Source organism: Acartia tonsa, chromosome 3, assembly GCF_053477335.1.
Source record: "Acartia tonsa isolate MP-2025a chromosome 3, ASM5347733v1, whole genome shotgun sequence".
Taxonomy (NCBI): Eukaryota; Metazoa; Arthropoda; class Copepoda; order Calanoida; family Acartiidae; genus Acartia; species Acartia tonsa.
This window is the reverse complement of record NC_137262.1, coordinates 822,128-848,399: the sequence shown is the minus strand read 5'-3', so window position 1 is coordinate 848,399 and position 26,272 is coordinate 822,128. Positions and strand designations below refer to the sequence as shown.

At 32.4% G+C, this 26,272-nt stretch overlaps 1 protein-coding gene across 1 annotated transcript; it reads left to right on the top strand.

Annotated features, from left to right (window-relative positions):
• On the top strand, positions 1-25,417 carry LOC145312990 (uncharacterized). The gene is made up of 6 exons (XM_080152208.1): positions 1-351; positions 498-758; positions 1,196-1,396; positions 1,777-1,995; positions 20,037-20,117; positions 20,443-25,417. Exons 2-6 carry the CDS (start codon positions 684-686, stop codon positions 22,828-22,830), a joined length of 2,964 nt encoding a protein of 987 aa, XP_080008334.1. The 5' UTR covers positions 1-351; positions 498-683; the 3' UTR covers positions 22,831-25,417.
• Positions 25,418-26,272: the final 855 nt, after the last annotated feature.

Sequence of the window (26,272 nt, the reverse complement as noted above, 5' to 3'; positions counted from 1 at the left end):
GTCTCTGTACTTCTCTGGGCAAGTGCTTTCCAGTCGACTCAAGAGCACCATAAGAAACGAAAGCTCTCTTTCTCTTGGACACCAACACACACACACACACACACGCGTCGCTATCTTGGTTGCTTGGCTAAAAATTGTGAAAGCTGACTTTTTTTTCCTACACTTATCTGATGTGTGTGCGTTTTGCGGTGTGTGTCTGTGCCTAATAAGGGTCGACTTTGAAAGAAAAAGGAAAGTCCTGAATTACTTTTGAAAGCTAAAGGCCCTCTAAAGTGATGTAAATATAATGTTGGTATATTAAAGGAGAGAAAGCTGTCTCTTAACTCTTGCATGTTTTTTCCTTTAAAATCAGTAAGTACTTTTCTTTCTTACAGTTCAATCATGAAACATCTTATAATTAATCTAAATAATTATCATAAAAAGTTTAATGAATTAAGTTACCATCCAAAAAGTAATTTCCGCATGAAATGTGTAATATCAAATTATTGTGACTTTAGGCTGTGTAGCTGGTTGTGCCAGGAGGACGTGCTGACCTGCCCGGGTTAGCTGGGTCCACAGCTGTGCTGAGTCACGTGACCACAACAACCATCACAAGATAAAAATTGAAAAAGGAGTATTTTAGAAGTATCCCTTGATGGCTAGAAGATAGTTGATACAAAAACTAGCACCAAACCTGCCCCAAAATGACGTCCTATTTAACAGAGGCCGCAGAGACTCTGGACTACACGACCACATACCATCCAGATAACTATCAACAGGCATAAACTTAATTTTAAGACTTGCAGACAAAGGTTTGAGAACAGGTCAATTTGAATTTGTTTGAAATTTTGAAGTAAAAAATTGCTTTGGAGCAAAAATAACGGGAGCTGGGTTCAAAAAGGCGAAATAAAGTAGACTAAAACCTATTTAAGTCTTGTTTCCTAATAACCATCATGGATCTAAAGGTATAAGACACTGGACGATAAAGTGATGTATAACCCCAATGATGGTTAACAAATTACCCCTTCTTGAAATTATTGGTTGTAAGTTAAGTAATTTTAACCAACTAATCAATATTTGATTAAGGTATCCAAAGTTTTAGTCAAAGAATTTGTTTTAAAACTTTGGGTACCAGCATTATTTACAGTCAAATGTCCACTTCCCTCCTCTTTTATGTTATTAAATTTGTCTTAAAATTTTGTTTTAATTGAACCAGGACGCCAAGTCGACCATCGACATGATCGGCGAGGAGTTTATAAAGAAGGAAAGCTCCGGCATTCAGGGCGGTAACTTGTCCTATTGTATAACGTCGTCGGCGGCCAGAACGACGGGCTCGGCGTCTCTACCGTCCCTGACCTACACAACCACGACGATACCTACTATTTCAACCGGTGATCATCAGACAAATCAGCACCAGGTACACAAAATTGTCTAATTCTTAACAATCAAAATACAAAATTTACCCCAAAGATGTAATATTTTTTTTGTGTTAAAAACATATTATTTACTATATCATTTAATTCGAAATTTACCAAAAACGTTTTCATTGCAGTTCTTTTTTATACTTTTTCAAAATATGTTCCATATATTTTTTTCCTTGTCCTATCATATAAAGTAGTAAGGTTTTTTCGTCTGAAGCTTAAGATCTCGGATAATAGTGGTCAACTAAATTGATTGCACTTTTTTGGAAAGTTTTGAAAAGTCTTGGGGTGGTTTTAGGCTAGGGACGAAGTATAAGATTGAAGAATTCATTTAAAAATACAAATTGTTTTAACTTCCATGTCTAATTTCTTTCAGGATTCTCCTGTGCTGTATTACAACCTTGACGAGCTGTCCCGCTATATCCCTGAAAACTTCAACTTCGACATGACAGCCGACAGCTCGACTGTGTCGACAACGAGCAGCGACATGGGTGTCCACCATCACCACCAGCCCATCGACACTGACGGCAGCAAGTCAATGACAATTTCGATTCCCGGCGAAAAGGGTGGAATTGGCCAATCTTTCACCGTACAGGTACAATTTCTTTCACATAGTTTCGCGGCTAGTTTTTAGTTTACTTTGTCCATAGGTCTTTAAAAATCAGCCATGTGACGTCACAAAAATGAGGGATTATCCATCTCTTTTTGAAGGGTTTCTTTCCCACTTCACATCTCATCAATCATTTTTACGACGTCACATGGCTGATTTTTTGAGACACTTTGTAAAGCTTCTCGTTCTACCTGTATAAATAAAATAAAAATTTAAATTAACAGAATATAAAAGTCCTCTAAATTGTTCAAAATTAAACAATTTGCATTATATTTTTGATATCTATAACAAAGCTTAAGTATAAAATATTGATCTTTTGATGATTATAAGAGTATTAGTATATAGTATCCTTTCATGATAATATGTAATATACTTGTAGTAGCGTAGCTATGCTATAATTTGAGTAGTATGTACGTTAGTCCGTTGTTCTGCCACTAAAAAATTGTTAAAATTATTTAAATGATTAAAAATACCAGATCAATGGATGTAGAATATAAGTGGATATTATGACAGGGTAAAAATAGGTTGCTATTTATTGGTCAGTTCGTTCATCCAGTGTTGCAGGGGGGGGGGGTAGATATACCACACTTTTCTGGGATCTTGCTGAGTCAAGTATCAACTGTTGGGAATATCAAAGGATGACTCCATGCAAAATTTGAGCCGGATCCGGCCAAAACCGGCCGTGAATTTTATGAAAAACCGGTTTTTTCCGGTTTTTAGGGGGTATCTGTAAATCGATTCAGCTGGAGCAAGACCGGTTAGAGGTACAAAAAATTTTACTTCACATGAAATTTAGCCAATGCAATTGCCTACAAAAATGTACTTCATCATCAACTTGATTGGACAACTCTTTCCCCTCCTAAATGTCCATTAAAACCTCGGAAACGGCAAAAATCGCCAAAAATCACGCCTTCGGCGGCAAATAACGGCTAAACGGTAAGCCGGAGGCGAATGAAACATAAATAAAGAAATGTCTGCCTTAAAAAGTTGTTCAACATCAAAGAGATGCTTGAAGTCTCTAAAACGACTCCTTCCCCTCCTTTAAGGGGAAAAACTGAAAAAACGTGATTTTCAAAAGTATGCCCACTTCGTGGGTGTGGGGGGCACTGAACCCGTCACCCCAGGGTCACCAAATATAAAGTCTAGGCGGCCCATAATGCTGAATTTTCACCAAGTGAAAGTCTTGTGTCATTATCTCTTATAAGAAAAAAGTTATTAATTAATTAAAATTTCAAATTGTGATTTTTTGATGGATTTCTTTGATGAAATGACAGGCCGGTCAATTTTTAGGCCATTTTTTGCGGTTTTTGGGCCGTCACGCCCAAACGGTTTGAGATAATCCCACGGGACCTTTTTCCCAACCTAAGTCTGGTTATTTGTAAGGTCTAAGAAAAAAAAATCCCGGATTGGATGAAGCACGACGTCGCTGCGTGCCGTCAAAAATCGCTGGTCGGCTCATTTTGCCCCCTCAAACCCTCACCTCGTGCCATTTTTCTGTGTAAAGATTATAATTATAATCTTTTGCGTAAGTCTGTTTTTTTTTCCTAGACCTCACAAATAACCAGACTTAGGTTGGGCAAAAGGTCCCGTGAGATTATCTCAAACCGTTTGGGCGTGACGGCCCAAAAACCGCAAAAAATGGCCTAAAAATTGACCGGCATGTCATTTCATCAAAGAAATCCATCAAAATATCACAATTTGAAATTTTAATTAATTGATAACTTTTTTCTTATAAGAGATAATGACACAAGACTTTCACTTGGTGAAAATTCAGCATTGTGGGCCGCCTAGACTTTATATTTGGTGACCCTGGGGTGACGGGTTCAGTGCCCCCCACACCCACGAAGTGGGCATACTTTTGAAAATCACGTTTTTTCAGTTTTTCCCCTTAAAGGAGGGGAAGGAGTCGTTTTAGAGACTTCAAGCATCTCTTTGATGTTGAACAACTTTTTGAGGCAGACATTTCTTTATTTATGTTTCATTCGCCTCCGGCTTACCGTTTAGCCGTTATTTGCCGCCGAAGGCGTGATTTTTGGCGATTTTTGCCGTTTCCGAGGTTTTAATGGACATTTAGGAGGGGAAAGAGTTGTCCAATCAAGTTGATGATGAAGTACATTTTTGTAGGCAATTGCATTGGCTAAATTTCATGTGAAGTAAAATTTTTTGTACCTCTAACCGGTTTTGCTCCAGCTGAATCGATTTACAGATACCCGCTAAAAACCGGAAAAAACCGGTTTTTCATAAAATTCACGGCCGGTTTTGGCCGGATCCGGCTCAAATTTTGCATGGAGTCATCCTTTGATATTCCCAACAGTTGATACTTGACTCAGCAAGATCCCAGAAAAGTGTGGTATATCTAGGGGGGGGAGGTCGTTATTTTAGCGTGCTACAAGCATTAAATTATTATGGTTTATGGTAATCTGGTATAACATCCAAGTAATTATAAATCCATTACAATATACATAAATGTTTAAGAATTTATTCATCAAAAACAAACATTAGCTGATTGTTTTTGCGCTACTTAAGAATACATTTATTCTTGCTAGTACCATGTAAAGATTTATCTACTTTGTATAATGGTATGGGAAAAATATAGAAATATGGGAATTTAGTCTTTATTACCTTTTAATTCTTTTTGCAATATTTGTTTTCCCCCTGTCACGTGGGATTTTCTGTAGGTTTCAGGTTTGAAATTACGCAACGAATGCATAGAAAACAGGCTTTAAAGCATATCGTTTGATAGAAATTAATTTAATTTCTATGTATTTTAGGTGCAAAATAAGCAATTTGAAAAACAAAACTATCTTTTTAATCAAACCTTATAAGATAATAAGTAATTAAAAAAAAACATTGAAATCATAGCTTTTTGTACTTTAAGCTCAGATAAGATAGTTTTGATTTAGAGTTCTTGAAAATTATTGCTTAGTTTTTAAAATATCATATTTATAGATAAAAAGAATACAATACGTTTTTAATCTTATCATATGCATTTCAATAGTCTAAATTATACATATAAACAAATAATAGGCGTAAGGAAGGGGGTTGTAAATGCCCCTTTCTTATAAGGTTGGAATTTAGGATGCCTCCCCCCCCCCATACCTTCTTCATAACCCCTGGCAAAACCCTCTGCACGCCATTATATAAAACACAATTTTTCGGCCAATTTTAACTACAACTTTTTTTTACTCTTTTAGTTCTGTTATTATTTCAAAAAAGAATCTAATCATGGTGTCATTATTAGAATAGTGTTAAAATAACATTATCAAGAATAAGCGTTTTAAACACAATATCGTCCATATGTCAATTGTGACCATTTAAACGTAAACGAAGGTTTAAATTTTTCTGTGAACAATTATTTTTTGAAAACTAATATCACAAAACTTAAAAATAGAGTGTACATTTACTATTTCATGATATATGCAAGATTGTAATATTTTAATGCTATGTTTTAATTTTAAACTATTGATTTTATTTAAACTTTAAATCAAAATGTATTTTTTTTTCCAGTTGTTTTGATATTAAATTTTTTTGTGTTGGAATTATTTATCAGAATAATAGTAATTTATCATTTTTCACGTATATCAAAATAAAAAATCATAAAATTTAAACCAGTTTTGTTAACCCCGAGTAGCCGAAGGGCCGGGCTAACTAACTTTTATTAATATTAAGATTTTATATTATTATTCGTGGAAAATTGTCTGAAATACTATGCTATATATGACTTTTCAGTATGGCTGAGAACCGGTTTTAATCCAGCGGATAATATGTGGTTTCAAAGCCATACTAGAAAGATTATCATGCCTCTATAACTTTTAGAAGTTGAAATAATAATTTGATTTGGAAATAAGAATGATAGATTTCAATTTTCTCATGTAAAGGATGAGCTTGTTTTTAATTAACACATTCTAAACTAGCGGTATCTTCAAATAAAAGTATTGGGTATCTGCGATCTTTACGTTGATTTTTGTCCTTTAAGTTCTTTATTCATATTACATTTAGAAGCGAAGCTTCTCAAAAATAAGTCAATACGTCAAAAAAAAATTTCCCTAAAATTTTTTTTTATTGTTTGTTAAAATTATGATTATTTATGGTTCATTAAGTTAATAAAAAAGGAACATATGTATTTTATTAAGCATATGGGTAAATATTTATGGATAAAGATTAAGGTATAATTTTATAATTTTTATTATTATGATCGCTGGCATGCTTTTTAATCTGTTTGAGTTTGAGAGTAAAAGTTTGGATATAAACCATCTGCCCTAATAGGGGTGTTTCAATTTTCCAGCAATTTTTGCAATAAATTCAAAATTAGATTTAGCTGTTTTCTATATCCGGATAGCAATCAAACTTTTTGATGAAAAATAATTTTTATGCTTATTTCATATTAGGTTAGAGTGCCCTACAGGGAATGTTCCCCCGCAGGGTTAGAATCCCCTGCATGGGCTTGAAAAAATATTTTTAGGTATAGTCCCTTTCGTGGCAACGCACCTTAAGGGGCTATTCTTCGTATTTTTCACAGAAGCTTTTCTCATATTTCTAGCTCCTGAGGGGGTCTCTAACCCTGTGGGGCAATTACCTAACCAAATATAACCTTACCTAACCTAAAGTAACCTATAAAAAGCCAATTAAAAAATATGACGAATCACTCCTTAAGGGGTGTTGCCACGAAAGGGACTTTCTCATATATTTCTTTAAGAATTTAATAAAGAGGGGGGTTCCAATTGTCACTAAATAGGCCTGAGTAAAAGCACCTTTAGTCTTTAACAAATAATAAAATAGTAATATAATATATGTTTTTTTTCGGTTATGTTTGGACACCAACCCTATATTTTTGCCGACTTCCCCCCCCCCCCCTCCCTGTATCCCTGTTGTAGAAATTATGGCCAGGGGTTTGTCTTATCTGATTCTACTTCCTCCATCTAGGAGATGTTATTTAGGTATGCATAGTTGTTCATATATTACAACAAAAAAAGTCAACAATATCTAATAGCTGCACTACTCTATTGTATTTTAAGTGCCGCTTAATGTAATAGTCATGAATTAGATATAATATCTGTTTTTTTTTATGCAAGCTTTTGTAATATCAGAAAGTAATCTTATACTAGATTAAATGCCAGGTATTATTTATAAATTAAGTAAATAATAAAAAATTAAAACTTTTGCTTTGCTTAGGAGGCAAAAAAGTTTTACTCAATATGTCTTATGAATTTCTTATGTCGAAACAAGTTAATATTTCGACATTTTATAACTGAAAAACTAAATTATGTCATTGCAATTATGCCTTACAATTAATAACATAATTTTTTGGGGTATTTTTGTGCGACCACCAAGGCATAATGTTAGTTTAATCTATAAAGACCAATTCTCCCCCCCCCCCACACTTATCCCTTTATTTTATCATTATTTATTGCAATACAATGATAATTAACATCAAAATATGCAGGTTCAATAATCATTTTTTAATTGCTTTTCTATAATTAGGGTAGGTCAGTCCGTCCGTCCAAATAGCTTTTTCGTTAATTTAGGCATGTTAGAATTGTTCTATAGATTTCAAACTTTGCATGATGATTCCTGTAGTAGTTAGGTACGATTTAGAAAGCATAACAACTCTATAATCGTTACCAGAATGTCCGTGCGTCCATTTCTAACATGCTGCTTTTTAACTTTTTTAACAACAAATTTTTATGTGATAAAATTAGCCGATTGATCTGATTTTTTAAATGCTGATTCGTAGGAAAACAAAGTATAATGTTATTAGCGAAGCATCTCTATAATCAAGTACTAAACATGTAAGTATGCCCTTAACAATATCCTGTATTTAAGCAGTTTTTCAAATGGATGTTGTCATCCTTGTTTTTATAATTCCAGACATATGGACATTCAAACAATTAAAGATAGATTACTCTGTCAGTAATTTAGAACAATACTTATTTTTATATCAGCGTACCTACTTTTTAATTAGAACTTGTATGTAAGTACGTCCGTTTGACTGTTACTCTTTCTATCTCATTAGTTTACAAAAATATTATGGTATGGTGAATGACAAAAATTTAGATTTAAATTGGATAAAAGTTTCTTAACATTACAAATTTTAGGCAGTTCCCTCAAAATTAAATTCTAAAGACCTCTAGAGTTACTTGTATAACATCACTTTTGCAGGCTGAAATATGCTTTAATTCTAGTGTCCTTTTAAGGTATTAAAATACACTAAAAACCGCTTTTAACCTCTATATCTTATGCTTTAATCCCCCATAAGACACCCCCTATTTATATTTATCTATCTTGCATTTCAAAAATTTATAAAAATAGCCAAATATTGAATTAAAATTTAACAAACTTTTAAATTATTTTTTTATTTCTTGGCCTTTAAACCAAAATTAGGTTACCACAAATTCTATATCCTACCATTAGCTATTGGGGTTTCTAGTTATTTTGTAGTTACTCCATTTAAATGCTGGGTTCTATGCTAAAGCAAAACTAAAGTGTGCCCCTCTTATGTTTTGACTTGTTTAAAATACCTCTGCTAAAGTTTATGTGCGTGTATGTGTGTGTGTGTGTGTGTGTGCGTGTGTGTGTGCTAAAGAGGGTAGATGCTATTCCCAAAGGTGATTCACCTTTTTATTTTTAATAGCGCAACTACTATATAACTTGGATCTTTCATATGTCAGTCCATTCTTATATTTGAAATTTGTACTTTAAAAAAGCTAAACTCAATGTACGATTTTCCTGTACCCAAGTTTATTGTTCTATTTCTAAAATAATTGCATTTTTTCTACCAATGATCATAATTGTCCTTGTTTAAACATTATTAAAACAGCATATAAAATAAGATTAATAGACTTAATTTTTATCGACATCATAATTGTTTTTAGTACATGGATTACAATTTAAGTATATTTTCATCGATTTTACAAAATAAATATAATTAAAATATTTATTATTGAAAAAGCTTGTTAAAAAGCGACATCCTTTTAAAAAATAGAACACCTGATTTTTTTATCTCCCCCTTTTTAGATCTGATTTATTTACATCCTTTTTCGCCCCCTTTTTCATGTCATGCATCCTTTTAAACATAAAATTTTTCCCTTGGGGGCCCGATACTTAAATTTTTATAAATCCTAAAATTTTAACACATTTTATTCAGCATAACAAAAAACATTTAAAGTAACCAATAAAACATGGAAACGATTTTGAAATATTTAAAAATTACTTTTTTTAAGGATTAGAAAATTTTCATGTATCGGACTCTTGTATTTTTCCCCTACCTAACTCCTATAATCCCCTTATACCTTTAAACCTACTATACCAGGTACATAAACATATTTTATTTTTATTACAATAAATTTTGGCATTTTCATATAAAAAACACAAAATAAAATTGACATTTTCGTTCGATAGCTAAATCAATTTAAGTGCTAAATCGGTATATTTTTGTCGGGCAAAGAACTCAATGTCTTATAGTTATATATAGAGAAGCTCGCTACTGTGTGCTTTACGTGTGCATCCCCTTGGTATATTAAGCATCTAGCATAGCATATGTTGAGTGATACGCTTCAATTCATTTATACAGAGGGCAAAGGGTAATCTTAATACGATCTTTCTATCAAGATCATCATTTCAATAAATTTGGAAGATTTTTTAAAGCCCAAACAAATGTTTTTTTTTATTTTCCCCTTTACAAATTTCTAAAAATTCAACCAACTAAAAGCTTTTATTAAAAAACTTAAAATTTTATTTAATGCTTTCTCGTCATTTTTATAGCTCTTGGGACCTTTAATACAATGGTCTTCAAAAAGTTTTTTAGCGTTTTTTTATGAGATTTAAAAGACCATTTCATTGAAATTCTATATCAATAAAAAAAATACAATAAGGTACAGTTTGTCATTTAAGATCCCTTTTAAACAATAAGCATGCTCCTATTATCTTCAAATTGAACGTGGGTGTGTGTGACTGTGCACCTTCTTGACTTTGTCACCTAACAAGTTACACAATTAAAGTCAACAAAAACATTTATAACATCCTTTTTCCCCCATAAGAGACGGATATTTATTCCAAGAAACATATACAAAAAGTATATATGATGCAAGCTCATTATTACATCCAATGGATTTTAACCATTTTGATATATTTTGTCTGTTCTGTTTTACTATTTAAATTACTTAAACCATCCCAAAACTTATATTTAAAAAGGCCTATCTGTATTTTTTCTTAAAATAGAAAATTATAGTTGTTAGCGAGAACTTAACAAACAAACAAAATTCCTTACTACTTTAAAATTTAAGAGAATGATAGTCCATATTTGGAGCATCCTATTGTTATTTAAATATTTTTGTTATCTTACATTATTTAAAGGGAACAAGTACACCTTAAAAAGACAATTTTTCTTAAATTTAATTTGTTTTAAATTCAAATTATGTTGTTAATTATGACCTATAATTTGTTAAAAGTTGGTAATAAAGTCAACGTTAATGGCTAAATTCCTAAGTTTCTTATGCTAGCCTGGAAGTTAGGGGTTCCTAAGTCTTACACATTACTTTATTTCTATGCAAGGCTAAGGTAACTTTTACTCATAGAAAATTTATAGGATTTTGCTAAATATCTTTTAAATCATCAGCTACTTGAAGTAGGTATGTATGTCCTACTCTTCTATTTGTTTATCAGCAAAATTATTCCATCTCCCCCTAAACTTAAACTCAACAGGAAACGGGTTTTAATTTACTTTGGGTATTCCTTCACAGTGTTGTCAGACTACCTCCGGTATTGCAAGTATAGGGGAGGGTAGACCCAAGATTATCCCAGGCTCCGGCAGAATCAAGGCTGTGCAATTAAAGTAGACATATTAAGAATATTTTTAGCTATTGGTTTTCAGTAGTAATGTTAGATCATGGAAAGAAAACGAAGAAACGGGGTTCGTCTTATTTTAACAGTAGCTTTTGATAGGTTGCTTTTAGGTTAGGTTAGGTAAGGTAAATGTTAATGTTTGCCCCGCAGGGTTAGACCCCCCCCCACAGGGGCTAGAAATAGGAGAAAAGCTACTGTAAAAATACGACGAAACCCGCTACTTCGTTTTCTTTCCATGATCCGTAATGTTTAATGTTGAAACTCTTGTTGAATTAAATGAGTGGAATAGTATGTTTATGCAGTGATTTTTAATTTACTAGTTGTTTCGCCCCTAGCCTCTTAGGATAAGAAACATTAGAAAAATAGCCTAAAACCACCCAACAACATTTGAATAGTATTGGGTTCAGTATCTTCAGTTACCCTTAGATTCAGACAAAAGATATTTCTACTTTATATTGCCTGAAAGGTAAAGCTCAATTAGATCAGCGGTTACTGAGCTTCAGACGGACAGATAGACAGATATCATTCTACTTTGTATTATAGATACTTTATCTAATAGGAATCGTAAGCGCAAATTTTAACTGCTATCCTGTTGATAGATAACCTTGATAAATGGGTGGGGTAGGAAGGAAGAAGAGTGAATAATGATCTGGTTAAGAAAACAAGTCTCAAGTCATTTTAAGGGACACATACAAAGCAATTTTAATTATGTATTATGTGTGTCTATTTCCCCTTTTTTCTAATCCCTAATCCCACTTTTTAAGGCATGAAACCCCGAAACACATATTCTTTTTTAAGACTGTGATTACATGATGTAAATGAATAAAGAATCTATTTCAAAACGATAGATAAATGTTCTTTAATCTGGAAATGAAATGATTTTCAGAGCATGTTATATTGTTCTGTTTCTCTGATATTTATAGATGATAAGTTTTATAGTCAATTTTGCACTATAACTTAAAAGTAGTGTTACTTAATTAATTATTATATTTTTCATAGGAAAAATATTTTTTTTCCATTGGATGATTCTTTCACTTTTCTATTCAGCAATTTGATTTTGATAGGTGTACAGACTAACCGACCCGCTATAACAACAAATAATGCTTAATAATAAATATTTATTAAATAATATTACGTTGTTATTGATTTTCAATTTTATCATTATATTGGAATTATTTTTAAGTAGATAATATTTTCCAAATATTAATATTTTAAAGAGGTATTTTTGATAAAATATAAATATAATAATTTTAGTAGCAAAGCTACCCTTGAAGTCTTACTTTTTTCTCTGCATTTTCAAACATTTTGAACCAGATTAGTGTTATCTCACTTTAACAATCACCAAACAAATGTTTGGGAATACATAAAATTACACTTTTACCGAAGCTATGCTTCTTTTTGAACATAATCGTTCTTGTGTAATTTATTTGATTATGTTCTAGTAAAAGGTTTACTTTTAAACACAGATGATGTTCTGACACTCAGTTTATTTTTTCAATAACCCCTCGCCCAGGGAAAAGGCACTCGAAGAAAATAATTTAGCCAGTTTTTTCCATTTTCAATTCATTTATCTTGGCTTAAATTTCTGAAATAAAAAATAAACACTAAGTATTTCGAATGCAATGATATTTTTACTTGAGTTGGAGGAAATATAGTTTTTCTGTGGGTGCCTTGTCCCTATCCCTGACATTTTTAGCCCTGAAACCAAACATTTTGACGTATAAACATTTAATATCTATCTATCTATCCAGAATTTGAATCTAAACAATAGATTATAAACAATTTTGAAGGAGATTTTGTTTATTTTTAACATTGTTCTATTAAAATAAATAAAATAAAAATGTTTTTAATGTGTATAAAAATATAAATTATATAGAATTGCTTCGCTCAAAATTATATGTTTATTTGCATCAAAATTCATTAATAATTAATTTAAAATTGCTTATTTTATTTTTCCCTCCATCTATATTCATTATTCATTAATTATAAATTTATTAATGGTTCAAAGGGAATCTACATTTTTTTTAAAATTTCTCAAACTAAGTTTTTGGACATTTCTGACTTACTTTCGATACGTTATATGTTAAACTTTACGTAATTTTAATCTAAATATTAAAATTATTATTAACGTTATTATGACTATTTAAATAAGTGTTACTGTTTTTTTTAATGCCCAGCAAATAAATTGAAATCTGGGAATGTCCTCTGAAAGATTCTCTACAATTAAGGCAGTGAGTCATCGGAAATACCTTCATCCACAAATAAATACCGCATGTAAACATATGAAGGAAGGGGGAAATAAATAGATAGATAGATAAGTCAAAGGGTTAAATTTAGAAAATAAATCATCGAATTTCATCAGTAAATGAACTTAGATAATTAAATGGAATATTCTAAATTTTCTTTCTACATTAGCATTAAGTTATTTTACCAAATTTAAAAGAAAAATGATTAGATTATATTTATGCTGTGCTACGTATAGACATAGATGTTCTTGTTAAATTTAAAGTTTTTTCAAATAATACGTAAGAAATGAAATAATTTCATGGAACTTAAATTCAAACATATTGCATTTCCAATAAAAAGAACTGCAGATTAAATTAACAAGGAGGATAACTTTTAGAAATAGCAGAGCATAATTTTTGGAATATTTGAACATCTAGACTAAGAAATAACTTTCATTAAAATGGTGTTAGTTATTAATTATAGAGTAGCTTCGCTACTAAAAAAGCCCCCACACCAAAATTGAAAAAAAGCATTAAATTTAATATGAGCAAGATTTACTGCCCTCATAAAGATAATCAGTGTATGTGTGTGTGTGTGTGTGTGTGTGGGTGTCTGTATGTGTAGTTGAAGATTTTTAGGTACCAGGTGTAAAATACACCCCCTATCCTCCCTCCTGGTGCAACCCATTAGAATGATCTTAGAAAGGGTTGATGAAATTTTACTTTTTTTATGGGGGAAAAATCTATTCTTTTTGTCAGGGAAATGGCAGTTAAAGCTACATTCTTTATAATGTATCAAAAGAAACAGTTGGAAGGTTGATTTATTTCTCATTGTCCTATCACTGTACACTATAATTCTTGATGTATAAACAAGAAATACACAAAATTGAAAATTTAATAACCCTCCGTTTGATATGATATGAAATAAGAAGGTATATTTCTAAATGCTAGAGGTATCAACTTACATCAATTTCAGACTTCTTATAGCAGATTTAATAGACATACAATCAACATGTGTTTTAGAGGGGGGGGGGGGGCCCGGGGGGGCATCTCAAAATGTTCTTAAAAATAGAGGTAGAAAAATTAAGTGTTTTATCTACTTTTGGTAAATATTATAACGTCGACGTAAATATTAGGCAAAAAAATAATAGAAATAGTTGTCATTAATGGCCATGCAATTATTTCATGTCAGTACAAAGCATTAATATTAAGTAGATTATTTCGTTTTTTTTAGCATTGCGCATATCTTATAAATCTACCCTAATATTTAACCTTAGCAAGGGACTTTAAGGGGTCATTAAAGATGGAATTCCAAATCTTTACCAAGGGAGGTCGTATTATTTACATGATCAGAAGTATGAGGGCAGGAAAAGAGGTTAACTCCCCCCCCCCCCTCCTTAAAAAACCTAATTTATTATCTTGCTACCCCCACGAGAGAGTAGGGTTTATCTTATCTATTAAACCTAACTGTAGGTCCCTTCAAAATAGTTTTATGATAATAAATCTAAAAGCTTATTTTAAAAAAAGGCTCCTACTTGGGTTTCATTAATAAATGTCATTTTAATTTATCTTAATAGTACGAGTTAAAAATATCAATTTTAATAGTTATTTTTCGCATCGTATTATCATCGTAGAGCTTTCCGCGGATATAAAATGTACAATTTCAAGATTAAAACTAAAAAAAACTGGTTTAAATCTTATGATTGTACATTTTTGTATTCGTAGAAAACTGGATATAATACGATGCTAGACATAATTTTTTCGTATTGATGACAACCGGTTCTAATCCACCGGTTCCGAATGAACACGAGAATAGTTTTTCTTATGCTAGCCAGTGCAAAATTTGCTACCTGACACTTTAGATAAAGTGCATTGATCTTATAAGGTACAATATGCATGTTCTCATGCTCTACGTTGATATCCTGCTGCGTTACAGACATACAGACATGTTTACTTTTAGTAAATATAACAATAATATACATTGGAAAGGACATATTTATTATTTAATAAAGATAATAGATTAGGTTATGAATTTATGTTATTACTTGATTCATAGTAAGTAGAAAAAGAATATATTTATTAGAAAAAATGTACTATAAGAGTAATTTAAGTTAATTAATAAAAATATATCATTAAAATTAATTAAATGATTTAATTGTCAAAATAGGTATACCAATATCAAATATAGTACACCTTAAAATAGGAGATAGATAGACCTAATTTTATATGATATCTTTTTAAGAATAACGGCTAAACCTGTCAAAAATTTCTCTACAAGCTAACATATTTTATTTGTTTATAAACCTGTTAAGATCTTTTACTTATCCATATGGTAGCCCCAAGATTAAAACTCTTTTTATTTACTTTTACTTCACTTAGCATTCAAAATACCAAATGTTAATTTGATATTTAATTCCCTTCTCTCCAGGGAAGGAGGGGACATTGGGCCGTTAATTACTCTGGCACCCATTTTTTTAAAAACAATTTTTTAATCTACAGAATTTGTAACTTGTTTATGATAATTGGGGATGTAGTGTACATCAATTTATTTCCCATTGTCTTATCCCTTAAGATCCCTGCTCTTATAACTATTACAAATCCCTCATTTAAAATAATAATAATAATTTTATTAGAATAAACATACATAATATTAAATATTATTAGTTTTCATCAAATCAATTAACAGTTTGTGAGAAATAGTTAGGAGGGGGGAAATTAATTTTTAATAAGTTCAGATAATACAGATTTAGGATTAGAGTTATAATTCTACTTTGATTTGATACTTAGTGATAAATTTTAAGCGATTAAAGTGCCTACAAATAGTTTAATGTGTAATTTTATTTCTAAAAAAGCATAATATAAGGTTATAGCTAAAAATAAAGGTAAAAAAGTCCATACTTATGAGTAAGTCAAACAAAAAAGGAAGGATAATTTATCAAGTTGCTTTTTACAGTTTATACATACTTACTTTTTTCTACAGAAATACCCTCAAATATAAAAAAATGCATACAATATGTAAAAATCCTTAGATGGTAAAAAATAAGACTGATATAGAAATAATAAAAACTTTAAAATCACAAACTATTCAAATAAAATACGTCAAGATTTCTTACACTATTGGCTAATCATAATTCTACTTCAAGCATTACTGTATGTACTTTAAAACGCTAGTCTAATAATGATTTTCTAGAAAGAAATAATTTTTAATATAATTTTTCTCTTTCCAAGTAAAGTAAGCAAGTAAAACCAACTAGTGTGTGTGCCTATTTCAACAATTATTATCGATTTTTACATACTTGTATACAGCACACATACTCATTTCTTTCTAATAAACATTGTATTTTGATAAAAATATTACAATAGGTACTATGAATAAAGAATAATTACAAATATGAAAACTTCACCCTCTATATTTATAAAAAAGCTACCCTATGCTCTAAAACAGAGTAGAAAGATTTTTAACTAAAGCTATTGTCAATTACTATCCTAAAAGGGTTTCCTTTCTTGGGAAGTTTTATAAATGTCTTGTGGTGATTCTAGACTATATAACAGACCTATAGTAAAAATGTATAATATACAGACAACTACCTACCTTCGTTTTCAAAGACCTCTTTCGTCCGCTTCTAAATTATTTTCTGCTACTTGGCTGTGTTAATATAAGCGACACCATTGGTTGATTTTCAATGACCCAATAGAAAGGTTGCACAAGGTGGTTGCGATGAGGAGATACAATTATTTAACCCTTTTCCCCTCTAGTGTTTGTATTCTAATGGCCATATTACTTACCTGCCCAGCCCTCCCCTAGATGCAAGAGGAGAAGCCATTAGTATTATCTAAAGAACAATTATCGACAATTCATTTTTCATTATTTCTTAATTTGTATTTATATGTAGGCCATTTGTATTTAAAAAATCGATTAATTTATATTATTAATGTATTTCTTATTGATTTTTTCCACTGGCAATGCTTTGCCATTTAAACCATCCTCTGCCTTTTTTGAAGCGTAGCTCCTCCCAAATTTACTCTGTCTGTATGTCTGTTTGTAAGTCACGGACATAAAAATGGCAACTACAGAAAACCTTTTAGGGATAAATATTGACTATTTTCTATAAGCCTTAACATATTACTTTTAAAGTATAAAGTAGTAAAACAATTACAAATTGAGTCCTCCAATTCTGGGAGGCTTCACACAGATCCTGGTATGGTTTAAAGCCATTTTTGTGTTTCTAAACAAAAACTTCTTCCCTTCTTTTGGCCTTACTTGTCCTTGTTTTATTTCTACCTAGTTCTCATTTAATATTAAAAGGCATTATTATTATTGTTTACCCTTCTCAACACACATGTCTACCTTCTTCCCCCTTTTTTAATTTTACACACACACACAATGTGTGTGTATGTGTGTGGCATTAATTATTGATATTTGAGTGTGTGTGTGTGTTGGACCAAATTAAAGCATGTATTTGTATTATTAATATTTATTAACATTAAAGTACATACAATTTTCTTTTATTATGGGGTTATTATTTGTTCATTAAAGTTTTATTTCATTTAAATTTAATTTTCATGAAATTAAGACATAAAATATAATAATTGTACCTTTTTGTGTTTCATTGTGCTAGAATAGTTGTTTTTGTTAAAGCATAAAAGGGCAAGAAATTGAAATGAATAAGAAAACTATTATCTCCTCTTTTTATGCACCTAAAAACGCAAAAAAAGGAAAGATTTAAAATACATTTTCAGTATATGTAAAACTGAAACTAATGTTGCATAGATTTAATTACAATTTCTCTAGAATAATTACATAAATTTTATTACATTTGATTGTAGCTAATTATAGAGAAGCCACGCTGTTTGTATATTAATTTAGCGGAGCTGTTTAGGTTTAGAGTCGCGCATTTTCAGTTGGAGCGATGCCAACAAATTTCAGAGTAAATTCCTTATTCTCCCTATTTTCTCCTTTTCTGCCTTCTTTTTTTAAATTTTCTTTCTCTCTCCTCCCCTCTCTTTCTCTCTCTCTCTCTCTCTCTCTCTCACTCTCTCTCTCTTACTGTTTATCTCCCTTTTCTCTATTTCTGATTTTTAAAAATCTCTTCAACTCAAATGATTAAAATTTCTTATAGCATTACATAAATTCTTATATAAGCTATGTTTCAAATATATTTCCCAAGGACTTTGAAGATTGTAGGATTTTACATGAAAAAATCTGATAATACAAAAATTAAAAATTCATATGTATAACTTGTAAAATATTAAGATTGCGTGACGTGGCCTCTTTCTCTTACTGTACATAGGTTTCAGTTTTTATACAAAAAAAACTTAATTTTATAAAAACTAATCAATTAAAATTTTTTTTATATTTTCTACTTTTCTTTTATTTGTTAAAAATCTGGCAAAATTTAAACTTTTTACAGTGTTATTTTTTTGTGTTTAAAAACCCAATGAAATTCCAGGTAAAATTGTTTGCTTGTGTGGTGTGCTCTTTTATGTAAGATTTAATCTTTGCTTTTATTATATAACATCATAAATTTTATACAACTTTTAGAAAATTTTAATATATTATTTCATTTATTTTTTTACCAAAAATTTTACAGAATCCCTAAAATTCTAATTTTGTTTGCATCAGCAAAACAAATCCGCCAAAAAAGTGCAAAAATCTGTTGGCAAAAATGTCAACACAAATTTAAGATTCGTTAAAGGTCATTTGTCAAAAAAAGATTGCCGTTTCAAAATATTTGGAGCCTGCTTTAATCAATTTGAATTTTGGAGATAATTTATTAATAAAGTCAACTAAATTTAATTTTTTAACTTGATAAATATCATGCTTTAATTGTCATCAACCAAGAAAAGTATACATTAGAAAGTGTTCATTTTAATTGGAAGAAAAGTTAGATAACAAATTTGAATGTCTAGGTTTCGTGATTTTCCATATAAAGTATAAAACATTTTCCATATGGCCTTTTCCCCTTTAAATATATATTTGAGCATGATTTGATAATAATCATATATCTATCTATCTATCTATCCATATATCTCGTATCTATCTATCTATGTATAATGGCATGAATGAGACACCTGCACCTGTCTGTATTTCAGGAAATAATCATAACTATAACAGGATGTTTCTAAATATTTGTATATCAAAATCAAAATAAACATTTCGTTGGAAAAAAAAAAATTATTTTGCGTTTTTTTTTGAAAAGCTTAAAAATCGTAAAATGGTATCCTATTATATAAAGTAGTAATTATCTTGCTAACCACTGAACCGATCAAGTTCTTCTTTACAGTGAAGCTTCTTAGAGGTCCTGTTTTGGTTTTAGGCTATTTTATTTTCTATAAATAAGTCTTGGTATGGTTTAAGGCTATTTTCGGCCCTTCCATATCTCTTCAAATATATAGGCCCTAGATGCTAGGGGTACAACTGCTAGTATATACATAAATTAAGTAAGGATTGAAATAATATTTTTTACACCCTACCTAGTACATTAAACCTACACATAAATGTTTATCTTGATAGAAAGACCCGCATAAAATAACAATAATATATGCAATAATTTATATGAAAAAATTATATACCTAGCTTTATAGCTGCTTTTTAAATTGAAATTATACTTTAGATTTTTCTCTATTTTAATAAATTGTTATGTTTTATTTATAAAAATTTAAGTTTCTAAGGATTATTTTCTTGCTTTTGCTTTGTTCATAATTTTATCAAACTTTTAGTTTAAAATTATAACAGAAAATAAAACTTGTACTAGAACAGGATAAACAGAATTTTAAGTTGATAATGAAGAAATTGGGGACTTTTTTTATACAGTTGAGTGTCTAAACATTTCTACAGAAGGGCATTTTTGTGTATCATCATTGGGGATGCACATCGACTTATCGGTCAATGTCTAATCTCTTTATATTCCTGACACTACCCTGTAATAAATATGATAAAAATTAATATTCGTATTTCAGTTGAAGTCAAGTAATGCTGGTATGTTGACTATTCCAACAATTGATACAACTAAACTGGCGGGACAGCTGTCTGTAGTACAGGTGAACATAACTTTTATTTTTTGCAAATTTATTTAACCTCTTAAATATCAAAAAGGCTATTTTTTGTTGACTTAAACTTTGTCCTTCCTGTTTTACAATAATTTTTTTTTGTAAATGCATAAAAAATATACATATTTAGGTTGCTAACATGGACATGATTTATTGGTTAGTTGGTTCATCCAGTAGTAGGAGGGGGATGGACACATGGTGTATGGGGGGGGGGGGGGTGGTTATTTTAGCCAGCTACAAGTTTCACTTAATTAATAAAACAAATTATTTTTCTACATTAATTTAAAATTGTCTTATGAATCATTTAATCATTTAGGAGTTACCCGAAGTAAGCAGATTGGTTTTCCAGGAGGTGAAACATGACAACAGCGCCGACAGTATTGTTAACATCCTGCAGACCATGAAGGAAGAAGACCCCGCCTCTATCTCCCCGCTGGACTACACGGTTCACTCCCCAGAAGAGACACCCCTCAATCTTGTGACCCCGTCCAACAATGGCCGTGGCTTGAAGAGGGTCATGGTGTCAGCCAGCAGTATTGCGTCGGCGGTAAACAGCAGTATAATTAGCAGTACAGTGGGCGGTGGCAGTGGTAATCTTCATGATGTAGCTGTAACTCTACCCCATCATGCATCCTATGCTATTGACAGCTATGCTAGTGATCCCAAGCGGTTGAAAAACGTTGTTGTCATCCACCAGAACGAGGATGGTACAATTGAACAGCATGATGATGACCAACTTATCCATCAGTTGGCTGGCATGCATGGCGTTAACGTTGGCGGCTATGGCAACCTGACCGGTACGACAATCCGCACCGGATCTCCGTCGGACGGATCACCAGGGCCGGTGTCGGGGATGGATATTGACAGCACTATGCATCAGCTTTCGTACCTGGATTCTGAACCAACCAGCTCGCCTGTATCACCGCAGCAGATGGAGATTGTCTCAACCAACAGCTCCGGCGGTAAAACTAAAACGGCCGGGTTTATGAAAAGCTACCCAACCAAAACTGTGGCGGGAACCGTTATTCCCAGCAGCAAAACATGCAATTGGGTCTTTGAAAACGGGCAAGTTTGTGGTAAAACATTCTCAAAATCTTACAATCTTGTTGTTCACATGCGCATGCATGAAGATATCCGACCATTTGCATGCACACTATGCGATCAAACATTCAGACAAAAGGCGCATCTGCAAAGACACGAGACAACCCATGGCATTCATACAAAGAGTTTCTACCGCAACCCCCCGGCAAAGGGCAGCGGACGCCGTCGTAAGCGTGGAGGTGGACGTATGGGCGGCAGCAGGATGGATTCTGCTATCAAGAAGAAGTCGGACAGCGAGGGTGAGATGATGGAGGACGAGGAAGACGACATGTATGTGCCCAACGGCGACAACCCATCCGCCAAGCGTGTGTGTCCGCTGAAAGCGGCAGGCCGCAGCTACCCCAGCCCCGAGTGCGAGGACCGGGAGGCCGACAGTGACACAGGTCTGTATGATTCTCAGGGGAGCATGGAGCAGGGTAAGGAGTTTGTTGGTCATGACGGGGTCACCTCAACAACGCCCAACCCCAGCTCAGCCCTACGTGGTGGTGGTGGTGGTAACAGTAGTTTAGTGAATGACCTAACGCATGCCGGTCACCTTAACCAATTAAATAATGATAATAAAATGAAATTACAGCAGGTCGTGCCAGGAAGCAGCGGGGGAAACAGCAGCCTGGTGGACGTAGCCAGCTCCAGCCATCTCGTGCCTGTCAGCGGAGTGCTCGGCGGCCAGCAGCCAGGTATTAATGTTCTGGTGCATCCTGGCCACCACCAGGAGGATGATGACACCAGCACTGTACAGGACATCCTTCATACTGTCAACAGTGTCCCAACTTTAGAACAAAACATAAAATATCTGCAAACCACAACGCCCCAGACAACCAACCGTCGCGGCAAAGTGCACCAAATTTCCAAACTTGTTGACACAACAACAATTTCTAATTTATCCTTGAGCAACAACAATTTACCCAGTTTGACAGCAACTCTGTCGCAACACCTACCTGGCTCCAATATCCTGTACACAACCCTGTCAGGCAATGCTACAGGGACAGGCAACAGCAAGGTTGTCATAGAGAATCTTGACGAGCACAGCCCTGAGATTCAAGCGGAGCTTGTGAATGCTCTCCTTGCTGATGAGAACTATCAGGGCGCTGGAGATTATGAAGAAGAAGTTTACAGGATAAACACGCTTCCCAGCAACTGGTGGGTGTCAAGAAAAACCCGCCAAGGTGGCCTTATCTCAGAAATTACCTACTACTCCCCGCAGGGATTGTCCTTCCGTAGCAAGGAGGAAATACAAAATTTTATGCAAAACAATATCATCAATCGGGAGACGCGAACGGCGGGATTGAGAAACCCGCCGATTAATCCCGAATACCTGCCAATCCTTGATGATACCATCCAACCAACTACCTTAAAAATCTCCACCCTACCGCCGGGAGCCATTTGCAGCAGCCAACCTGGCGGCGGCAGTTATACAACAACAACAACAAGTTCAGCGCTGGACGCCAACTCAATTGCTCAAGCCTTGATTGCCAACCTGAAGCCGGAGCCGCTGGAATCTCTGCAAAGTGTGATGGCCGAAGCAAACAATGCCAAGCCCCTGCAGGACATCAGCATATCCAGTCCTGCCAATATCACACACACATTGCAGGCTTCAAATTAAAAATAAAAACATTTTTAAAAAAGTGATTAATGAATTTTGAAATGAAAATTCTATAAAAAAGAACTTATTATTAGTTAAAATATTTAGTGAATGTGAATCAAATGTTTTGTTGTTGTTAAACATACATTAATTTGGCCATAAATAGGAATAAACTAGTCTATACTTGAAATTTCTTGAAATTGGTTTTTACTAGGGTTGGGCCGGATACTTTTTGGCCGGATACCGGATATCCGGCTGATTTATAATGCCGGATATCTTGCCTACATCGGATATCTAGGATATTACCGGATATCCGACATATGAAATGAGCCGGATATCCGGTATCCGGAAAGTTTCAATATCCGGTATCCGATTGGATATTTTAAATTGCCGGATATCCGGTCCAACCCTAGTTTTTATCAAACATAGTCTATTGAACCTAATTGACCTTAAAATTTTTTTAATTGGTTGTAAATTGTATTAGCTTAAATTACTAGTCTCAAATTAAACCTTTTTGTGTCATAAAAAAAATATAAAAAAAATTCTCAATGCATAGAACATTTAAGTACCTTTTTCTTTAAGCTTATTATTTCATACCAAAGTTATAAAAAGACTCAAATAATCTTTTTTAGTTTTCTCTATTTCTCTTATCGAACTTAATTCAAACCAAAGTGTCATTTTAGATATTGTATTATTCTTTCTTTAATCTGTATCTATCTATTTCTTTATCTCTAGTTTATTTAAAAATTAGGGTTGGGCCGGATATTCGACCATTTCGATTTCCTGCCGGCTACCGGATATTGAAACTATCCGGACAAGGGATATCCGGCTGATTTTTACTGCCGGATATCCGGTAAATTGCCGGATATCCGGTAAATTGCCGGATATCGAGCGTTTGCCAGATATCCGGCCGGATACCGGATATTGAAACTATCCGGATATCCGGTATCCGGCCAAAAAAGTATCCGGCCCAACCCCATTAAAAATGTAACTGAGCACAAAGTGAGTTAGCTAGTCCTGTAGTAAAATAAGAGCTTGATCATATGTAAATATTTTAATTCAAGCAATATTATTATTAGTATTTTTAAGCAATATTGTTAATTTAAGTTTTCCTCTATAAAAAATGCATATTTTTTTATAGTTTTCTAGTCTTATTTGTAAGTAAATTAAAATTTGGCCTTTTTGTTTTAGTATTAAGATTTATGTATTATGATTCTGATTGCACATAAATAATATCCCCCCTCCCCCCCTTTACCTTGATTGTAATTAAGGCCTCGCATTACTCTCTAAAAGCACAAACAAATGCTTTCTTCAAGTCATAAAAAAGCCTAATTATGTTGTTTTTAATTTATGATTGTATGTTATTTTCTCTCTTTAAAATTTTGTAAATACTGAATTATTAAAACTAGAGTAGTAAAATAACTAATAGAGACGTCTTTGAAACCTGTGAAATTTTTAAATGTTTACATTTTTATTTTTCTGAATTTTAGGAAATATTTGAAAAAACTAAAACCGTCCAAAAAAAACGTTGTGAATTTTTGTGAAGCACAAAGTTTTTAAAAACTTGAAAAAAAATGCACAAATTTCTGAGCTTTTTCTGGGTAGATTTTTGCATGAATCTACGCAGAAAAACTTAGCCTTGCCAGTTATATCCGTCCAAGATATATTTAATTATAGAGGAGCTTTGCTCTGTGTAATTTTAAAATATGTAAAATTAGTTATTCTTAATAATTTAAAATGATCTGAATTGATATTTGTAAATATACATTTATATGTAAAAAATTATGAAATATGTGAATATTAATGAAAATCAAGATTGAAAATTTACATAGAAACCAACTAATCTATTAGAAATTAAAATTTTCTAGACTTTTAGTTCATTCTGAAGTTTTACTATCCTTTCTGTTTAGAAATAAGATTGTGATATTAAAAAAACCAATCCATCCATTTATAATAGTATTTAATATAAGTATTTTTTTTAAAAAATTTGGCGCTTCGCGCCCTCTGCCTTGTATTAAATGTTGTTTGTGAAACTATAAAACTGCTAAAGCTAGACCGTCCTCTTGCCGCCCAGGAGCAACTATAATGCAGCTCAAACAATTATTTAAATATATTTTTTAACTATATTTTCAAAGACTATGAAATAACCTTTATTTTTAATGCATTTGGACAATTTCAACATTTTACTTATTTTCAAATAATTGGTAAAACAAATGAAATAACTTGTGTTTTGATTTGGGTTGGGCCGGATATCCGGCCGGATATCGGATAATGAAACTATCTGGATACCTGATATCCGGCTGATTTAGAATGCCGGATATTCGCTTATCAGGCCGGATATCCGATAATTTGCCGGATATCCGGCGTTGGCAAAGTATCCGGTATCCGGCCCAACTCTAGTTTTGATCCTTTACTGTAATTGTCATTTTTTATTATATTTATATCATCATGTAGATTTAAGAAAAAACCTATGTACCAATTTTTGGCATTAATATATTATTATTATTTTTATTGTATTCTAGTGATTTTCACTCTTTCTTACATTATTATTATAATTAATTATTTGTTGCGGATTTTTTAACCAAAAAATAAACCTTTAAATACATCAAATAATGTTTTTTTTTTTATTATTTTCGTGGAACAGTTTATTTTGGGAATAGTCCCTATCGTGGCAAAGGGGCGATTAGTAGTATTTTTAAAATGGTTTTTGATAAGTTATTTTAGGTTAGGTTGGGTTATATTTGGTTAGGTGATTGCCCCGCAATTGGCCCCGAAGGGTTAGAGCCCCCACAGTGGTTAGAATTAGGCGAAAAGCTACTGTGAAAAAAACGAAGAATGGCCCCTTAAGGAGCGTTGCCACGAAAGGGACTATACCCTTAATTTTTACATCAATATCCAAAAAAGCGAAGCCTAACAAATAAGACATTAAACTGAATATGTTCAAGGGAATCTAAAAAACGGAGAAAGACTAAACTACATAACTTTTGTGTCACTTTTGAGGAAGACGATTCTTGTGACGTAATGGGAAAAGAAAAAGGGAAGGGAGGAAGAAAATCTCTTCAAAAGAGATGGGAGAAAAGGGAATGGTCTTCCTTAAAAGTGACACAAAAGTTATGTAGTTTAGTCTTTCTCAAAAAAACGTAATCTGCTCTTGACAAAAACAAAGCTTCTCTGATATGGAGAGCTTAATCGGATTTTTAGTAGAGAAATTAGATATTAAAGATTATTGGCTGCTCCCTAAGCATCTTGAAACTATATATTTGAAAGGGAAGAAGGGAGACAGCTATAACCAACAACTGAATTATTTTTATAAAAAATATTCGTAAAGGTTTCGTGAATATGGGGACATGGGTTTTATGTACTACAGTTTCGCTTTAAAACTTTTTCTCGTATTCATTCGAATCCGGTGGATAGGAACCGGTTCTCATCCATACGAAAAAACTATGTCTAGCATCGTATTATA

What these genes read in the sequence shown, in the direction of transcription:
- LOC145312990 (XM_080152208.1), top strand. Translation starts at nt 684, where the DNA reads ATGACGTCCTATTTAACAGAGGCCGCAGAGACTCTGGACTACACGACC. An exon ending in ATCCAGATAACTATCAACAG is followed by an intron (nt 759 to 1,195) that starts GCATAAACTTAA and finishes TAATTGAACCAG; the next exon opens with GACGCCAAGTCGACCATCGA. An exon ending in ATCAGACAAATCAGCACCAG is followed by an intron (nt 1,397 to 1,776) that starts GTACACAAAATT and finishes AATTTCTTTCAG; the next exon opens with GATTCTCCTGTGCTGTATTA.